Source organism: Clarias gariepinus, chromosome 2 (assembly GCF_024256425.1).
Source record: "Clarias gariepinus isolate MV-2021 ecotype Netherlands chromosome 2, CGAR_prim_01v2, whole genome shotgun sequence".
In the NCBI taxonomy this organism is placed as follows: domain Eukaryota; kingdom Metazoa; phylum Chordata; class Actinopteri; order Siluriformes; family Clariidae; genus Clarias; species Clarias gariepinus.
Window position 1 is genome coordinate 17,518,350 of NC_071101.1, and position 20,758 is coordinate 17,539,107.

A 20,758-nucleotide genomic window follows, 5' to 3' on the forward strand; every position below is an offset into this window, starting at 1 on the left:
TTACCTCGGAAGTGTTCTTCCCGTGCCTGGCCCCCTTTTATGGCTAGCTGCTTGTAGCCATCACTGAGGCGTCTCGCGCTGTGCAAACTTACACACGTTGGTTGATAATTTTGAAGAAGGGCGAAAAGTAAAGCTCAAACGGAAGTTTTGTGTTAAATTTAAAAAGAGCTAAACTTCGCCGGGGAGATGTCCAGGAGAAGGCATAGCGACGAAAATGATGGTGAGTTCCCTCTCTCATGTTTTCTAACTAGCTTACTCTTGCGTGTTTCCCATCCGTATTCAAACACGACCCGCCTGCTTGAATTTCACTGGTTAAGTCGTTCACGCGCTGGATGCTGATTGGAGGAAGCGTCCGGATGCGGTCTGCCACTCAAAGAACAGACCGCGGCTTTTGTTGGAAAACGGGTGGGCATAAAAAAACCAACGGTTGTACAATTCTGCTGTTGAACGAGTTGATGTCTGAATGGAAATTTGTTCAATAAAAGAAAACACTATGGATGAAAATGGATACTATCGCTTTTTTTAAACTTTCCCCAGAGCAAAACATTTCCTCAAACATGTTCGTTACTCATTTCATTAACAAACAACGCTAGCCTTGTCACACATGCTTGTTGGTTTTGATGGGAAAAAAAAGAGAGTTTAAAGTCTTCAGTCGGTTAATAATGAGGCAGTCAAACCGTTCCCCTCATTTTGAGAAACACTTGTCTTTTTTTATTTAATGTGTTTTTACATGTCTCGAAGTCAGAGTGGTCCAGATGTCTAAATTCCCAGCCACAACTGTATTTGGATTAGATCAGATTTACCTTCAGAGTCACGTGTGGCTCTGTGTGTACTGGGTTGCTGGGGGCCTAGAGCCCCTCCCAGGAGACCTAGATGAGGCAGGGTACATCCTGCATGGGGTGTGAAACCATCGCACTGCACATGCATGCACACAGTCAATTTATGGCTAATGAATGCCAATTAGCAGAATCTGCGTGTCTTTGGACTGTGGGAAGAAACCGGAGTTCCCGGAGGAAACCCACCAAAGACAGGGAGAACATGCAAACTTCATGCAGCTAGACCCATGGCGGGACCGAACCTGGACCCTAGAGGTGCAGGGTGATAGTAACAACTACTAAAACACCGTGCTGCCCTAGTTTCCTCCAGTTTAGGCAAATTTTATGTTGATGGCAACCCTGTCCAAGTCTCCTGGGACTTCCTGCAACGCTGTACAAGATGAGTACAAGATAAACTAACTTCATTGTGCAAATTAACTGTGTAAAAGTGTCAGAAAAAAAATTAGGAAAGGTCATGGAATTAGATGTGTCCCAAATTTTGACATTAAATAAGCATTCTTATTTTAAATTGTAATGCAAACTGAATTGTCTCATCCAATAGGTGGGCAGCCTCACAAAAGGAGGAGGACGTCTGAGCCGATCGAAATTGAAGATCGACTAGAATCACTGATATGCAGAGTTGGCGAAAAAGTAATGTACCATAAAAAATTAACATAAGTTCCTACACACACACACACACACAAACACAGCCAAAAAATCTATACACACTTCAGAAAAAGCGTTTTTTGAGAAAAAAAAAATTTTATACTAAATTTATTGCTATGCATTTTTTTTTATATATATATATATATATATATATATATATATATATATATATATATATAATGTGTGTATATATGTGTATATGTGTAGTAATATAATTTAATTAATATTATTCTATTTTTCTATTCCTATTGTTTGTCCATTTATTTTTTTTTATTTTTTTTGCTGACCATGTGTGTCTATAAATAGACTGTATGTATATACATACATACATTTTATATATGTATATAGTGTGTGTATATGTATACAGATAAAGAATACATCATAGAATACAGATTTAGAATCACTAATATTTTGGTGCTGCTTACCACTAAGATTAAGGCTTAGAGGTTACAGATGGATTTTTACTGCAAAGCTTTCAGCGTGTACTAAGATTGTAATTAATAGAGGCTACTGACTGCTTTTTCCTTTTTATCTTTTATTTTCCTCCAGAGCACTTCATCTTTGGAAAGTAATTTAGAAGGCCTTGCAGGTGTCCTGGAAGCAGATCTTCCTAATTACAAAAACAAAATCCTGCGCATCTTATGTGCTGTGTAAGTATTTTTTGGTGTGATTGTGGTTTCTGTTGCCAACATATCATTTAAGTGCTGAGCATAAAATGCTTATAAACAGCACATGTGAAATTTTGACCTGTCCTATTGAGTCAGGCAGTTTTGTGCCATGGTCAATAGTGTGCAGTAAAAGAAAAGTACTGAATAAAATTTTCAGTTTTGGCTAAATCATTTGATAAATATCTTATGTTCCTTATCCTTTCTTTTGTTTGTACTTTCTTATGTCACACAATCATATATATCAAAGATTTTAATGTTTCTCAGCAACAGGCCATGATACAGTAATAAATTGTATTAAAAAATTGTATCAATATCGAGCTTATCAAAGCAGGAATCTGAAAATATGCATGAATCAAAGCACTCAAAATTCACCTTAATACCTGATTTGATGTGACTGGTCACAAATATATGTCCTATATGTCCAGTGCTCGTCTGTTACCAGAGAAGCTCACCGTCTATACAACACTGGTGGGTCTGTTAAATGCAAGGAACTACAACTTTGGCGGGGAATTTGTTGAGGCCATGATCAGGCAGCTGAAGGAGACGCTCAAGTCAAACCTTTACTCTGAAGCTGTTTACCTGGTAAGCAGTACTTCATATATGAGAGAGAAGGGATTTAAAAAAAAATGTAATTTATTTTTTAAACATGTAATCTGCATTTTTGCCTCAATAGGTGCGCTTCCTAAGCGACCTGGTGAACTGCCATGTCATCGCAGCGCCTTCTATGCTTGCCATGTTTGAGAACTTTGTCAGTGTCACACAGGAGGAGGACATACCACAGGTAAGGGTTTCAAAAATATTTTGAAGATCTCGCCATGGCTCAAGCCCATTGCTAAAACACAAGAAAACAAAAGTATAAGTTCATCGATGCCAGTAAGTGTAATGTTTTACAGGTGCGTTCTGACTGGTACGTGTATGCTGTTCTGTCCTGCATGCCTTGGGTTGGAAAAGAGCTCTATGAGAAAAAGGACGTGGAGATGGATCACCTCCTGAATCAGATTGATAACTATCTGAAGTACGTCATTAATCCTTTTTTTTATTGTTCATTTGTTGTTTAAAGGTCTGTTTTTTGCACTTAACATTTATAAACATATTTTTATAATAAGTCGAAAAGGGAAGGGCTTAATGCATGTTACTGAAGATTTAATTTAAGTATTATTTAAGAATGCTTTAAACATGATAGCAGTGCTGCTGGTACTGGATTGATCTCAAAACAATATATTAAAATATATACACTGCCTCGCCAAAAAACGTGTCACCATTTTAATTCAATACAATTTTATTTATATAGCGCTTTTAACAATGATCATTGTCTCAAAACAGCTTCACACAAATGAAAAAATTTGAAAAGAAAATTTATGGAAGTGTGTATGTGTGAGAAAAATGTGTCTAGATAATAATGAGATTCTCCCTGATGAGCACGCCAAGGCTTAAGGCGACAGTGGCAAGGAAAAACTCCCTGAGATGGCAAAAGGAAAGAAACCTTGAGAGAAACCAGACTCAACAGGGAAGCCATCCTCATTTGGGTGATAACAGATGGAAATTATATAACACTGTGTGTGTTATGAAGTTCTTTAACATGAAGTCCAGTTCAGCACAGGGATAAAGTCAGTAGGTGCAAAGGGCAGATGGGCTCTAGATCACTGGAAGCACAGGAGCAGCTGTGTAGCTCCAAACCATCATAAGGCAGAATCCAGCTGGAGCTGGTCCTTCTCTGGATGCCTCAGGATCCTCGCAGGGTTGGCCTTTGTCTACTGAAGCTGGCACAATCTCCAGATGCCTCGGGATGGGTGGAAGAATAAAGAACAGGTGGAAAGAATTAGCGTAGTTGCCATTCAGGATAGATGTACTGGAGTATGAGGTTATGGGATGAATTGCGTGTATGCCAGATTTAAAGAGATGCGTCTTAAGTCTACATTTAAACTGGGAAACTGTGTCTGTGCCACGAACATTGTCTAGGGAGGCTATTCCAAAGCTTAAGAGCTAAATATGAAAACGCCCTACCACCTTTTGTGGATTTTCTTATTCTATGAATTACCAGAGGTCCAGAGTTTTGTGATCTTAAGGAACGTGGGGCAAATTATTGGGCAGCGTCACGTAAAGAAAACACCTAAGGAGATTTTAAGGTCCTGGAATTGGTTAAGAACCTTTCAACATATTATCAAAACCTGGAAGGATAGTACTGAATTGTCAACTTTGTGAAAAAAATGTGGTCAGAAAAAAAAATATGAATGGATATCACTTACACACTTGAATTTGTATGGTTTAAAAAAAGTTTTATTTAATAATGAAAGTAAGAGCAATTTTATATACAAACAACGGGGCTGCCCGATTAGTCAAGGGAGGGAAAAAAATCATGTTCTCGATTAATGCATACAAATCAAGCTGAGTTCATGTGTTCACATATGTACTTGGCAACAATTCCAGACTGCTACAGTGCCCAGTGTTCATATCCCTTGAACTTTTCCACATTTTGTCATGTTACAACCACAAATGTAAATGTATCATATTGTGGGATAGACCAACACAAAGTGGAAGGGAAATTATAAAAGGTTTTCAAAATAAAAATAAAAAATTGTGTGTGGTGTGCACTTTTATTCAGCCCCCTTTTCTCTGATACCCCTAAACTAAAATACAGTGAAACCATTTGGCCTCAGAAGTCACCTAATTATTGATTACTAATAATAAGTCCACCTGTGTGCAATTTAATCTCAGTATAAATACACATGTTCTGTGAAGTCCTCAGCGGTTTGTTAGAGAACATTTAATGAGCAAATAGCATTATAAAACTTAAGGAACACACCAGACAGGTCAGGAATAACGTTGTGAAGAAGTTTAAAGCCAGGATTAGGTTATAAAAAACATCCCAAGCTCTGAACATTTTACGGAGCATTGTTTAAACTAAAATCGAGTACGGCACAACTGCAAATTTACCATAAGATATGGCTGTACATCTGAACTGACCGACATTTATGTTTGTGGCAGAATAAGGAGATAAGAATATTTTTCCAAAGGCAATGAGTATCCGTCACACTTATTGACCCACACAGTGTAAAACAAAACACTATTAATTCACCAACCAGGCCAGAGATTAACAGGTAATTCAGTCATTCAACTCGTTTGCTTCTCTCACCCCGCTTCCTCATTCCACAGCGTTTTTCCACAGCGTTCTGCTTTCACTCATGTGAAGTGTAAGGAGGCAATCATAAACAGACAAGTCAGTTTACTTAGTGGAGTTTAACTACTGTGCCTCTGTTTTCATCCAAAAGAACCTAAGCGTAAATTTGAGTTTTGCATTCAAATTTTATTTTCGGTCACTCCAACTCTCGTTAGCAGGTGCTCAAATTATATTTCTGCTTTCTCCCCAAGTAAGCTGACTTGGTGCAAGTTCAAGAACAAGCAAAGGGACAGAAAAGCAGTTCAATGCACACTCCTTTATATACTGTTAACCACAGAATGATGTTATTTACAAATCAAAATTGCTTTTGCCATATATCCCTTATGTCTTTAGCAGCAATTACTTCATCAGTAGGTGTGTTCCCACAGTGAGGAGCAAATGTTGGAATTTCTTTTTTTTTTTGGGTGTGTGTAGAACAGTTCGTGGAAAGGTGTGAGATTGTGTTTTATTAAGTAGATTTCAATTGCACACTTGTAAGCGCCTATTAAAAGGAAATTTTCCATTTAAACTTAAAAGTAGCATATTTTCTCTTTCTGTGGGCTGATTTAAGTGGAGCAAGGCCTACGTTATCTCAAGCTTGGCCAAATGTAACTGTGCAAACTCTATAAAATTTTGTTCAGTAGTTTTTACGTGATGAGTGCATGCACAGACACAAATCCTAAAAAACATCTTGATGTGTTTTATCACTCATCTTGTGTCCCTCAAATGTTTTTTTTTCGCAAATATCTTCAGTGTACAGACACTCCAACTTTACAGTTTTATTATATGCATAGATTATCTAATGTTTCCCGAAAAAAACTATTCCTGTAGCAGATTAAACTACTTTTGCACATGCCATGAGTTTTTCATGGTTTCTTCCAACCTCTACCTGATAAAATAATGAGTGCTCGGCACAGTCACAACGCTCCCTAGGCACACGCAACCCTATTCATACCTTGTTCTCTGCCTAAGAAACTGACATTTACCATCTGTTGATAAAAATACTATTTATTTGAGTGCAATAAATTATTTTGGTTGAGAAAATAAGGATTGTGTGAGAGAATCGTCATCTTGTTTCCCATGGAGAAAAAATATTGTTCACATTTTAGCAAGAATTGTGCGGCCCGATCAGACAATGTGATGAGAGCGCAGAGGATTAGGACTAAACAGCAGTGTGACCATAAGACAACCACTTGTTAGTGAGACTAATCTAATTAAATGTAGTAGGGAGCATAAAGCTTGGCCTTCGGAGCGATTGGGAACGGGTCATGTGGTGTAAAGGTTTTAGATTGACCCTATTTCAGAGCAATGGGTCAGTCAGGGTAAAAAGTTAAGCACAGGAAATGGCCACTGTACAAGTCTCTGAGAGCAGTGTTATGATCAGGGGTTGCTTCAGATGGTAAGATGTTATGTGGCAATAAAATAGTCAGCTGACAACCTGAATGTACGGAGTGACCTGGTTATCAGATCTATGGAGTTTTCTTCCCTGAGGGCACGGGCATATTCCAGGACGCAAATTGTGAAAAATTGATACTAAGAGCATGAGCAATCATTTTTACACATAAATTGGCCACCACATTGTGTGCTATAATTAAAGTTTAACGTGATTGAGTGAAATCTTAATGTGTGCCTTTTTTTTTGGCCAGGTGTTGTATTTTAAGACAAGGAAATGTAATTTTTTGTTTATTATTTTTAGGAGGCGACAGAAAACTCATGTGGTCATGCTGCAGGTGTGGACAGCTGAAAAGCCCCATCCACAGGAAGAGGTGAAACTCCTTCTCCATTATTCTATCACAGACTGGCCTTCAATTAGCATTGCCTGAGGAGATGTTCATGTATGAACGCTAAATGCTGTGGCTAATGTTTTTTCATAAGCTTTATTAGTCAATGAAAAAACTACTTAGGAAGTTGTAAGAGTGTGGGAAATTTTCTGTTGCATATCGCAAATCTAAATTTAGTTTACCGTACTGAAAGACCATTGATTTTGCTGGATGGATGGTTAAATATGTCTGTAGTGTATAATAGGGGTGGCAGTACAGTTAAATGTTGATTTATAAAAATGATATCCTTTACAATATATGTAATGACGATTTCAATATATTTAAATTTTCTATGTTTATTACAACAGAAACCAGGTAAAAAAGTGCCGTCAAAAAGTATTTGCCCTCTATCTGTGCACTGATGTGACTGATTCAGATTATCAACCAAATTGTAACATTACACAAAGATAACCAGAGTTTATACAAAAAGCAGTCTTAATAACTGGTTGTTTCATTCTTGGCAGCAACAATTGCAGTCAAGTGTTTGCAGTAAATGGCAATGAGTTTCTCACATTGCTGTGGAGGAATTTTAATTTTTAATTTTGCTGCATTGGAGGGTTTTTGTGCATGACTGCGTATTTATACCCATTTTACTATGTGATTAAAAATATCCTACTTATTACCGTTAATAACAAGCCTGAAATGTATCCGATTATAACGAAGCATCATATTGCCCACCCCTATTTAAAAACAGCACCAGGTACTAAACATAAAACCACATGTTCAGTTTCACCCTTCTGGGAACAAGGCTTCCGCAGTTTAATGAGCATTGGGGGGGATTAGGGTCTGAAGTAAAGTCAGGTTTATAATTTCTGTTTAATCTACTTTCATCTGTACAGCGTGCGAAATACCTTCTCATATGCAACTACCAAATGTACTGTTGTAGATTTAATTTATTTTGCCGAATACAATTTAACTTATTTCTAACGTCTCTAACCCTTTCCTGTCCTCTTGTAGTATCTGGACTGTCTGTGGGCTCAGGTGCAGAAGCTGAAAAAGGATCGCTGGCAGGAGCGTCACATCCTGAGGCCGTACATCGCCTTTGACAGTGTGCTGTGTGAGGCTCTGCAGCATAACCTGCCCCCTTTCACTCCTCCAGCTCACTCTGATGATGCGGTTTACCCCATGCCCCGGGTCGTCTTCCGCATGTTTGACTACACTGATGCTCCTGAGGTACAGGTGTCATCTTTCTAACGTTAGAGATGTCAGCGGTGTTTGCACGCTTCTTATGTGAAAGGGCCTTTCATCTTTTTCCATCTACTCATGTGAAAAAGAACAGAAGCTTTAAATATTTTCTGACGTTTAAATCTTGTTTGACTCAGTCAGCTCATGTTTCCGCTTTGATGGGTTTTCATATTTCTGCTTTTTGTATTTGGGTTGAATGAGCTCACAGTAAAGCTGACTCTTTAGTAACTGCTCACACACAGACCTGTTTATATAAGGGTTATTAATAATTTATTACTGCAAGTTGTGAAATAAAATTTTACACCCTAAATTTGTAACCATGTTTTGTTGATCTCATTACTGTCATTTCAAGCCCAAGCTGCTGCATTGTCATCCCTTTTTCTCTGCAAGTGTGTTGTATGTGTGCTTGATGGTGTGTTTTGGTCTCAGGGCCCCGTCATGCCTGGCAGTCATTCTGTGGAGAGGTTTGTAATTGAAGAGAACCTACACTGCATCATCAAATCTCATTGGAAAGAAAGGAAGACCTGGTGAGTCCCAAATAGCCTTGATTGCGCCTTAAAGAAGTCACGTTGACTTTATTCTTGTTACATGGCCTTGTTTATGTCTATTTTGTCACAATCTCTTATTCTTATTTTATTTATTAAATTACAGTCTTGTTTCTCTTTTCAGTGCTGCACAGTTGCTGAGCTATCCTGGCAAAAGCAAGATTCCTCTTAACTATCATATCGTTGAGGTAAACTACAGAAGTATAAACACTCCCTTGTGTACCGATTAAATTATTTTTTGATGTGTATTCATGCATAACGTATATTCTAACCAAGCTCCATAGTGTTAAGGACACATCCTATGTAATTCTGTTTTTTCATGGTTACATTAGTATATGACCGTGATTTTGTGATGGATCGCACTGTTAAAGTACTGTATTGTCTTTCTCCAGGTGATCTTTGGTGAGCTCTTCCAGCTACCTGCTCCTCCACACATTGATGTCATGTACACTGCATTACTGATTGAGCTTTGCAAACTACAGCCTGGATCGTTACCTCAAGTTGTATCCTTTCTTCATGCTAGAATGCTATTGTGTCTTGTAGTTTAAAAATGGCTCCACTGGAATGTTTAGTACATGCATTTGCAGGGTGCTGTTACATGCAGGACAGGAGATTCGGACAGATTGGTCATCATGTAGAGGCATATTTAAGTCCTGGAAACTTATTCCTGGAGACATTAGATGGAGAGATCCACTTTTAAGGGATTACTTTTAAGAAAAACAATGCTATAAAAAATATTTGCCCCATTGTGATTGATTGATTTTATTTATTGCATAGTTGTCACACCAAATTGATTCTAATCATCAATCAAATGTTATAGTATATTTCCATTTTCGTACAGCATATTTCTATTTTCAGTTTCTATTTTTAGTTCTATTTTTTCTAGTTAAATTTTATTTTTATTTAATTTTTATTTAATTTTTCTATTGTATTTCTTTTATTCATATTTATTACTTATATAAGCTTTAATTCTCTTTTTAAGGTCACTGGCGGTCGTGTAAGCATTTCACTACATTTCGTACTGTGTATGACTGTGTATGTGACAAATTGAATTTGAATTTATTATAGAATTGTAACTTAACCTAAACCTGCTCTAAGCTTGCACAAGCCACAGAGATGATGTACATGAGACTGGACACAATGAACACCACATGCATAGACAGGTTAGTGTAGACGCTTCTGCTTTTCATTAGGCTAAAACGCAGATACATTATCACCACTATTTACACTTTAAATGCAAATAACAATAAAATATATACAGTATGTTGTGTTTCTCAATGCACACCAGGTTTTAGATTAATCTCAAAAATTGTGGTTGTGGTCAGTTCTACTTAATATAATTTTTCAAACGCTTTGAATAACCTGTTAGTTTTTTTTTTTTTTTTTTTGATTTATTCATTAGTTTTAATTCTTATTTTGTTTTAGATTCATCAACTGGTTCTCTCATCATCTGAGCAATTTTCAGTTTAGATGGAGCTGGGACGACTGGTGAGATCTGTTTTACATCTTTATACATTAGACATCCAGCTTTATGGACACTTTTTAGTCTGTCCATTAGTGTAATCTAGTTCGAACTCATGGCGCTGACACTGAGTAACAGCTCACTGTTAAACACTAAATAACAGATTTGCTGGTGGAATGGGTTAAAGTAAAATGGGTGGCTGTTGGTTTTAATTAGAGTGTTTTAGCACTACAAATGTTTTGCAATTGTAATTCTAAAGTATCTAGCCCATGTAGTGTTGCTTTAAATCTTTAAATGTATCACTATCTCTCAGGTGCAGCATTTTTAAATGAGATCACTTAACATGGAGAATAATTATTGAATTTACTGATAACTAGTTCATAGGCATGCAAACTGCTATATCAAGGTACTAGTAAGACCCATAAATTTTGGAACTTTGTTTATTTGTTGATTGATTGATTGCCATTTGTCCTCTGTAAACCACTTGTAATACTGTACATGTGCATATATGTGCGTGTGTTTAAAATGTATACACACAAACATGCATATCACTTTACTGCATCCTGCTTCTTCTTCTTTCTTTTCTTAAATCACTTTTTTTGACTCACTTTAGGTGTTTTCCTAAAATGGTCTCCTCTCTTTTTTTTCTTGCTGCATGTTTTCTATCTGTTTTATATTGATCCTTTTTTTTATGTTGAATATAATCAATTCTTTAGTAAGTTTTTTTTTTTATCTCCTAGGTCTGACTGTTTAACAGTGGACCTTGATAAACCCAAACCCAAATTTGTCAAAGAGGTGTTGGAAAAATGCATGAGGTGGGTTTTGTTTTTGTGCTTCCCCATATTGAAAAAAGTAGCTTTTATTTCTTAAACTCTATTCCTGTGTGTAACATTGGCTTTTATTATTAAATTACAGGCTGTCATATCACCAGCGGATCGTGGACATTGTGCCCCCTAGTTTCTCCGCTTTGATCCCAGCTGAACCACTGTTTAAGTATAAATACGAGGATGAGAGCAGCAGTAAGTAATACAAAATATAAAACTTTGAAATGGAAGCATTTTACAAAGGGCTGATATATTTCTTAGAATATTTGTAACGCCCATTTAGGTGAAATGTGGTGTAACTATGTCCTGCTGCTTTTTCTTTCCACTGTAGGTACGTTGCCTGGATATGTTGTGGCAACCACTATAGGGAATGCCATCAAGAACCGTGCCTCAAATGAGGAGATCCTCACTGTCCTGAAAGAGGTGCCCAATCCTAACCAGGATGAAGATGATGGTATGTTATTATTATAATTTTTTATTATTATTATTAATATTTTAGTTATCTAATAGTCGGAAGGCACAGACAGGCCTACAGCTTGTCTTTTATAGCCTAGTACCTCTTATGCCAATTACCTATTTATAGATCTCCGTTATCAGTAAAAATATTAAATGAAGTAAAAATGTAAAAGATTTATAGATGTTCCCTAAACAAAGTTTTATTTTTCTCTTCAGATGAAGGTGATGGTTTCAACCCACTTAAAATAGACGTGTTTCTGCAGACACTGCTTCATCTGGCTGCGAAATCTTTCAGTCACTCATTCAGTGCTCTTGCAAAGTGAGTGCGTCAAACAGTCTAGGCCTGTGGTGCCCCCCTGTTATTCTCTCATTTTGTTCTGTAAAGCAATAATAGTAGCAATAAAAGGTTTCGTATTTTGCAATTCCTTTAAACAAATCAACCAGGGTCTCCAAAGTTGCCCATAGTGTGCGTGTTAATGTTCCAGCAGAAATAACCCTCAAATTTTTATACATGTATAGCTTGAGAGGGGAACCATAGGCTCAGTTGTGATCACGTGATACTTGGCAGACAAAGCGTATATGTACTACTCGTATGTCAAGACCTAAATGAATAAACTGGATATACATGGATAAGAAATCTACGTAATAGGTCAGGTATAGTTTAAGGATTTATTCATGACTGCATATAGTTTATACTGTAAAAGCATAATGGCTTATAATCGCCTAACCTTGTCTATACTGTACTGCATGTTAACCTTACTCTGGTAAAAGGTGTGATTTTCATTTTTTAACAGGGCAGATTGCCTATTTTTTTTCGTATTAATATTTAGTTTAATATTTTAATACAGTATTTAGTATTAGAGGTATAAAGAGCTTTTTTTTTTTTCTGGAGTCATACAGGTTGTTACATTTTTCAAATTTCTAATGTCTTTTGCCATATCACACTTTTTAATTTTTCTGTCCCTGATTGAAAGCCTCATCATATTATTTGTAAGTCAGTCTTTAACTGCTTTCAGTGTGGTCAAGTTCAACCATTACCACAGTGGCTAATTTTGCTGATGTCAGAACTGACCTGTCCACTCCAGTCCATTTCCAATCTCACATAAAAAGCCAAGGTAGCTCAACTCGCTGAGAAAGTCAGTACTGGCCATTAGCTATCGAATATTTTAGTAATCGAGGATTCTACCAAACAATTTAATAGATTTATTGAAAAATCCGATGAAATGTACTTTTGCTAAATTTAAAACCAATGTAAAATGTATAAGAGAAACAAAGATTAATTGTTTTTCTTTTTAGAAAAATCAACTTTTATTTTTTAAATGCATACAGCATTTTATCAAAAATAAACATTGTCATTATTCACAATACAAGGAATAGCTTAAAGTTGACTGAGATGAATTAAGTTTATTACAGTGCCATACATTTTTATTTTAAAGCCTTTTCTCAGATGTAAAAACTAAAAAAAAAAAGGGTATTTGAAATGACTAAGTATCAAACAAACTAAGACACACATTAAATTAAATAATTATACAAAAACACTAAGTTGTGCAACTTAACTTTCAGGACTAAACGTTTCTTAATTTACAGCTCAGACATAATATAAGCCTTTACAATTTCTTTCGTTTCCTCTTGCTGTTTTCTTTATCTCTTCGCTCGCTAATAATTTTTTCGCTCCCTTCCATTTTGCAGGCCGCAACAGAACGCTCCATTAAATCAATACACAGCTAATTGTTTGCGTCTTCTTCTGATTGTTTGGGTGACATAAGCGCTTCTTCTTCATCAGTGTTTACTGGCGGCTTGCATCCGGATGCGCACTGTCGCGCCAAACAAATAATTGGGCCAAAACATAACTCAAGCTTTTAAAATTCATTAAAATAAGCTTTGAGGCAGAAGATTTTGCCTCGAACATTTTTGTAACCGAACTGCTCAAGTTACTCGAGGAATCGTCTCAGCCCTACTGGCCATGATAGAAAGGCACCACATTTTGCCACGCATGGGGCTTGGCACACAAAGAACCCAAGGTTGCCAACCGAGCCCCTAAACTACCTAGAGTCCAATTCATGGTCATGTAATTGCCAGGCAAATAAGACTAATCCATGAAGGCCCCACCTTGCAACCTTTAGCCAACGTCCTGGTGCCACACACCACAATACACCCCAGACATCTTGTGGGGTCATGTCCCGACGGACCAGAGCAAAAGAGGCACCTACACAATTCTGAGCTTAATGCTTTGCATAATAATGTTATATATGGCTGTTCGGTGCACACCAGATTAAGTGGGCCATAAACCCAAGAGTGTGAGGCATGTATATAAAACCTAGTTCCAAAATACCATTTAAAACTCTTAACAGTCTCTGATGATAAACCGTTGTGATTGTAAAATGATCCATGTAGTTTTTTATTTATTTATTATTATTTTTTTTTATTCTCTTACTGTACATTGTGATAGCTTCAGTTCCGGTGAGATTTAATTCCATTTGAAACCTATTTAATAAGGTTTCAAGTTTTAAAAAAGTGGTTTGTTTTTTTTCCTCGTTGACATTCGTTGAAAGCTTTGAACTATGGTTGCACGGTCTAAAGCTTTGACACTTGTCTCAATAAGATGGAACATTTTTGTTTTTAGCCATATGGCTTTTATTCAAATCTTTTTACTGTTTTACTTCCCTTATTTTATATTCGTTTTTTTTTGCTCAGGTTCCATGAAGTGCTGAAGACTTTAACAGAGAGTGATGAAGGGAAGCTGCACATTCTTAGGGTGGTGTATGAGGCATGGAGGAATCACCCAGAGGTGAGAGAACCACCTGCTAAATATGCATGTGGTCATAAAAACTGCTGGGTTGGATCAAAAAACTTGCTTTGGCCTTAGCACAGTTTCTGTGTAACTTGGAAAAAACGAATTTGATAACTAATCTTGAAAATTTAGGGAGTTTAGGGAACTTTTAATCTAAATTACCTGCAAGCTGTGCTTTTAGACATTTCAGCTAACAATGGCCGATGTGTGTGTCTGTCTTCAGATGATCTCTGTACTGGTGGATAAGATGATACGTACTCAGATAGTCGACTGTGCTGCTGTGGCCAACTGGATCTTTTCTCCTGACATGGCTCATGATTTCACGAGGTGCATTTCCATATCCTGTTAGGTTTTTTATTTTTTACTTCTCTTTTTATATCCTTATGTTGCTGTTTGTATTGTTTGATTCAGTCTTTATGTGTGGGAGATTCTTCATTCCACAATCAGGAAAATGAACAAACATGTCCAGAAGATCCAGAAAGAGCTGGAGGAGGCCAAGGATAAACTGGAAAAACAGCAACACAAGAAGGTATGGGGAAATTCATATTGGGTTTCCTTTTGATCCCTGTCTTACTATTTTTGGTTGGTTTTGTCTGGATCACCAATGGACAGCTAATACTGGAGAGCAGATCCTTGTTAGAGAGCCAGAGGCTGTTTTTACTTGACACTTTAGTGACCACTTGTAATCATGTTTCTTATGACAAAGTAGCGTTCTTGTGGAAAATCTGTCAAACCATCACTTAAGAAAATCAAACGACCCAAAGATGCTGGTCTAATGCCACAAGTTAAAGTAAGTGTATATACGAGGCGTGACAAACTGTGACTTTTGATTACGCAAAACAGTTATAAGATTTAAAAAATCACATTACTTCTCTATAAAACACCCTGCTACACTAATGCACTTATCCCAGCATTACATTAGTGCTTGGGTACCAGCAAGGTAGAAAGTTTCCTTAATACGATAGAGCAAGGAACTTCCTTTAAAGGCTCAAACATGTGGAAATTGCTTAGCAAGGTCAGGGGCTGTATAGGAATGTGGCATTAACTCCCAGCCGAGTTCCTGTAAAATGCAAGTGGTGTTCGTGAACGATTGTGTGTACAGTTCCCACAGACAGCTGTATCTTTTCTGCAATTTGGCAACAAGTTATCCTTCACTTTTTAAGGTTCAGGCATTCCACTCGCTGAATGTTTAAAATGTTTTACTATAGCTAAGAGCCTCCTCACCCGTTTTGTGCCTGAAGTCTTTTGTAAATGTCAATTGGTTTTACTTCATGGTTTGACTTGAATACCCCTAATATCTGTTGGATTGTGATGCATTAACTGGTCTTTGCATTGGTTAAAATATTGTTCTTGCACTGTCTGCGCTTAAATGTCTAGCATTTTAAGGATTATTTCCTCATCTATTTACACTTTGTGCTTTTAAGGACCATGCAAGCCAAAATTAAAGAGGAAAGAAAAACTGATGTGAACCATGAGTCACAAACAGAAATAGTCCTTGCTTGAGTCAGTCTGTTGGTGGGATAAAAAATAAAAAAAATAAAACGAATACCGTGCCAAATATGCTGTACAGTACCATCGCACCATTGAAAAGATTTTAGTATCTTATCTATCGGATGATTACTGTATGAATTCAGTGTCTCTCAAAGGTCTGAAATATTCTTGCGGTAGAAGCCAGTGGAACGGGCCGGCATTACCTGCCAGCACAAAAGTGGTCTACTGCAGACAACAAACAAATGCATATGACCTATCTAGTAATTTCACATTTTAGAAATCAATTTGAAGTCAAGTCAACTAGGCTTTTATCATTTCGACCATTCAAGTTCAGTGAAGCGAAAAAACTTAATTCATGACCAATGTGTTACGTACAACATAAATTAACAATTTCAATTTCATACACAAGCATCTTTTGAGTTTACACCCAATGGTATAAAAACAAAATCAAGAAATATCCAGGCAGCAGTTTCTCAGAGAGGAAATGCTATGTTGAGAGGTCAGAAGGGTTGAGAAAGATTGTGTCTGAGCTGATATTAATCCTCTATATTAACTTGTATAACCATTCTGATGTGGATACCATCGCAGAACATGTACAGTGAGGTCAATAAGTATTTGATCACCCTGTGATTTTGCAAGTTCTCTTACTTAGAAACCATAGTGGGGTCTTCAGTTTTCAGCATAGGTGCATTTCCACTGTGATAGAAAAATCCAGAAATCACATTGTATGATTTTTTTTTTTTACAATTTATTTGTGAATGACTGTGTCAAATAAGTATTTGATCACTTGCTTATCAGCCAGATTTCTGAACCTTAAAGACCTGCTTTGCTTTTAAATAGTCCAGCTACACTCTGCTCATGATTCTAAATTAATAGCACTTGTTTGAGGTCGTTAGCTGTCATAAAGACACCTGTGCACCCCAAAAAGTCTAAGTAGCAACATGGGCAAAAACCAAAGAGCTGTCAAAAGACAAGACAAAATTGTAGACCTTCACAAAGCTGGAAATAGGCTATGGGGCAATTGCCAAGCAGCTTGGTGAAAAAAAGAACAAATATTGAAGCAAATGGAAGAGGCTAAGGATTACTGTCAATGTCTCTCGAACTGGGACCTCAAGGGAGATCTCTCCTTGTGGGGTATCAATGATGCAAGAATGGTGAAGAATCAGCTGAGAACTACACTGGAGAAGCTGGTCAATGCTGTGAAAAGAGCTGGGACTATTGTTTCCAAGACTACTATCAGTAATACACTAAGATGTTGTGATTTAAAACCTTTCATCGCAAGGAAGGTTCCCCTGCTTAGGTCAGCTCATGTTCAGGCTCGTCTAAAGTTTGCCAGGGACCATCTGAATGATCCAGAGGAGTCATAGGAGAAAGTCCTGTGGTCAGATGAGACCAAAGTAGAACTTTTTGGTCTTAACTCCATTCGCCGTGTTTGGAGGAAGTAGAATGATGAGCATCATCCCAATAATACCATACCTACAGTGAAGCATGGGGCTGGAAGCATCATGCTCTGGAGGTGTTTTTCTGCACAGCGGACAGGACGACTGCACTGTATTAAGGAAAGAATGAACATGGCCATGAATTGTGACATATTAAGCAAAAACCTTCTTCCCTCAGTCAGAGCATTAAAGATGGGTCGTGGCTGGTTCCTCCAACATGACAATGACCCAAAGTACACAGCCAGGAAAACAAAGGAGTGGCTCTGTAAGAAGCATGTCAAGGTTCTGGAGTGGCCTAGCCAATCTCCAGACCTAAATCCAATAGAAGATCTTCGGAGGGAACTGAAACTTCATGTCAGCGACTGCCCTGAAATCTGACAGATCTAGAGAAGATCTGTATGGAGGAGTGGGCCAAAAACCCCTTCTGCAGTGTGTGTAAACCTGGTGAGGAACTACAGGAAGTATTTGACCCCTGTAATCGTTAACAAAGACTTTTGTACTAAATATTAAATTTTTTTGACTCAAGTAATCAAATACTTATTTGACACAGTAAGTCACAAATAAATAGTTAAAAAATCATACAATGTGATTTCCAGATTTTTCTTTTTAGATTCTGTTTCTCACAGTGGAAATGCACCTATGCTGAAAATTGTAGACCCCTCAGTGATTTCTAAATAAGAGAACTTGCAAAATCACAGGGTGATCAAATACTTATTGACATCATTGTATGTCGAACATTGAGATTAATGTTAACATTATCTAAAGTCCTTTACCTTGTTAATTGCATTAATAAGCTGAGCTTCCTATTAAAGTGGATACGTAAGTGTGTACCTTAAGAAAACTTGCACAAAGCTGTGGCTGCCCGCGGGAGAAAAAAACTTTCTCCAGAAACACATTTGAATAGATAACCCAAGATTCCCGGTAGCACTAGTTCTGAATGACACCTGAACAGTGCACATATTGTATGTTTGTGTCAAGTTCAGCGCCAAAAGCTGTGTTGCTTGCTTGTGTTAAAAGGGCCTGCATGCTGTGAATAATGAGTGGGAATGAATGTGGTGAGCGTGCAGAGTTACAGCAACTTTTTTGTTTGTTTGTTTATTTAAAGCAGAAAGACAGTGGTGATGAAGAGGACATGGAGAAGAACAGTGAGGATGAAGATGGTCAGCTGGAAGAGCAAATCGAAAGGCTGCAGGAGAAAGTGGAATCCGCACAGAGCGAACAGAAAAACCTATTCCTCGTCATCTTCCAGGTGAGACCTGGACCAAGCTTAGGCAGGTTTACTAACAGTGATGCATCCCTGTCCTGTTGTACTCTAGTATGAGCACTCATGTGATGCCTTTTGTTCAGTCAGTTTGCTTGGTTGGAACTAACTTTTGTATAAATAAAAATATTAAATTCCATATCAGGAACATTCCTATGTTTCCAGTCTATTTGGGCCACTCTGTACAGACTGGGCAAATTTAGATGAGGTGTTTGCTTTGGGTTTTAACCCAACTAGACCTCGTTACTACATTCTTATCTTTCTTCGATTTCAGCGTTTCATCATGATGCTGACCGAGCACTTGGTGCGCTGTGAGACAGGCAGCATGGAAATCAATACCTGCTGGTACAAGAACTGCATTGAGCGGCTGCAACAAATCTTCCTCATGGTACTTTTCATTTTACATATGGCTTGTGTTTACAAAGGCACAAAGTAGAGGTGGTACATCATAAATCATGTACTTAGCAATTTAGAGATCACGAACCGGCATTTGTAAGAGCTACTTCTGACAGCTGATTAGTACAAGCAAGTCATGTCTGATGGATTAAAAGCTTTTACCAAGCCCTTCAAAGGGCACTAGTTTAGTTTTTTTTCTAATACAATGTTGTCCAAGTAGGTAGACGTACAAAATGCCCTAAACAACTTTTTAAATGTTTTATGTCTAATGATTTCTGTGCGTCTTTGATTATAGCATCATGTGATCATCCAGCAGTACATGGGCACGCTTGAGAACCTGCTGTTCACGGCTGAGCTGGATCACCACATTCTGGCAGTGTACCAGCAGTTCTGCGCCCTGCAGCTTTGATCGTGCCACTGAACCCGTGGCCCCACAACCACCTGGTTCAAACCTTTCAGTCTTGGCTTGTATGATGTATGGCTTATTAGCTACGTCCAGCAAGTAAACTGAGCTTTTAAAATGGAAATCATTTTGTTTATTCTCAAGTAGTGATATTGGCTCTAATTATTTGTGTAGCCTATTTGTTTTTTCTTTTAGTGTGTTTTTTTTTTTTTTTTTTTCTTTTCTTTCTTTCTCCTCCCTACATTTTGAGTACACCGAAATCATAGTTCTGTATTAACTAGGAACAAGTCTTTTAAAACAAGAGGTTTAAGTTGGCAGAAGAAGGTTTTTAGTTTCATTCTGGCCTGACTTGGCAAAAAAAAAAAAACTGTCTGCAGTTTTATATATTTAATGTCATTTTGATCTGGAAGTGATTAAAATGATTTGCGAGTCTGTGCCTGTATTGTCTGTGCTTCTGTCACCATAATGGACTATTTTTGAACTGTAAAGAAATACATGGAATCTTGCCTTTTTTTTTAAACTAAATAGTGTGTCTCTTCTTTAATTGATTCAAAGCTTTCAGGCTGGTATTGAACATGTGACATACTTTTTCACAGCTCTTAATGTGAGAAGTAAAGGGGATCTGTTAAGCATAGCCATGTAATTTGTTACAACCTGACATTTATAAAAGATTTTATAGCTATTAGTCTGTTTTTACCTCCAGCATTAAATAATTCAAACAATTAGCCTACACATGGTAGTTGGTATCAGACGTGCTCTGTTAGGGGCAAGTTAAAATTGCCTTCTCTGTGACTAATAAACACTCATAAGTCAATTATCACTGTAATGCTACTGTCACATTCAATGTTCATGGAATTAATCTGCAAGGGAATCCATGAACAAGTTTTTCAGTACCCCGCCCCCCTCCCCAAAAGGAGGTTTAGCGTAATGTATGTATATTTATGTAATGTTTATAGATAGGTTTGTTACACACAGACTGATGTATTTCGTGTGTTTATTTCTATTAATTTTTATGATTATGGCTTACAGCTAATGAAAACCCAAAATTTAGTATCTCTAAGTAATGTATATAATTTTTTAACACAATTGTTGGATTACTGAAAACTATGAACATGTAAAGCACTGAACGCTTGGAACGGCCTCACTTTGCATGAATTACTGCAGAACCACAGCATGGCATGGAGGTGATCAGTTTGTGGCACTGCTGAGGTGTTATGAAAGCCCAAGGAGTTTTGATAGCAGCCTTCAGCTCTTTTGTGGCATTGGGTCTGGTGTCTCGCATCTTTTCCTCACAATTTTATGTTGAGCAAGTTTGCTGGCCAATCAAGCACAAGTATTTCATGATCCTTAACCAGGTATTAGTACTTTTGTCAGTGTGG

General features: G+C 37.4%; 1 protein-coding gene across 2 annotated transcripts; it reads left to right on the top strand.

Annotated features, from left to right (window-relative positions):
• Positions 1-7: 7 nt before the first annotated feature.
• Positions 8-19,898, top strand: LOC128506599 (nuclear cap-binding protein subunit 1). Of its 2 annotated transcripts, none has more exons than XM_053477138.1 (23): positions 8-220; positions 1,378-1,466; positions 2,031-2,131; positions 2,575-2,731; positions 2,823-2,930; positions 3,043-3,164; positions 7,003-7,072; positions 8,084-8,299; positions 8,741-8,838; positions 8,981-9,044; positions 9,249-9,359; positions 9,955-10,019; positions 10,282-10,344; positions 11,059-11,133; positions 11,234-11,337; positions 11,474-11,596; positions 11,815-11,917; positions 14,293-14,386; positions 14,613-14,716; positions 14,801-14,918; positions 18,428-18,568; positions 18,855-18,968; positions 19,272-19,898. In XM_053477138.1, the coding sequence occupies exons 1-23, from the start codon at positions 187-189 to the stop codon at positions 19,383-19,385; spliced, it is 2,388 nt and encodes a 795-aa protein (XP_053333113.1). In that variant the 5' UTR covers positions 8-186; the 3' UTR covers positions 19,386-19,898. The 2 variants fall into 2 exon arrangements, with proteins under 2 accessions (XP_053333113.1, XP_053333106.1); XM_053477131.1 differs by having other exon boundaries at positions 9-220; positions 18,425-18,568.
• The last annotated feature ends 860 nt before the right edge of the window (positions 19,899-20,758 follow it).

Coding starts and splice junctions, on each gene's coding strand:
- LOC128506599 (XM_053477131.1), top strand. CDS start 187: ATGTCCAGGAGAAGGCATAGCGACGAAAATGATG. Junction 2,132..2,574: donor CTGCGCATCTTATGTGCTGT/GTAAGTATTTTT, acceptor CTATATGTCCAG/TGCTCGTCTGTTACCAGAGA. Junction 3,165..7,002: donor CAGATTGATAACTATCTGAA/GTACGTCATTAA, acceptor TATTATTTTTAG/GAGGCGACAGAAAACTCATG.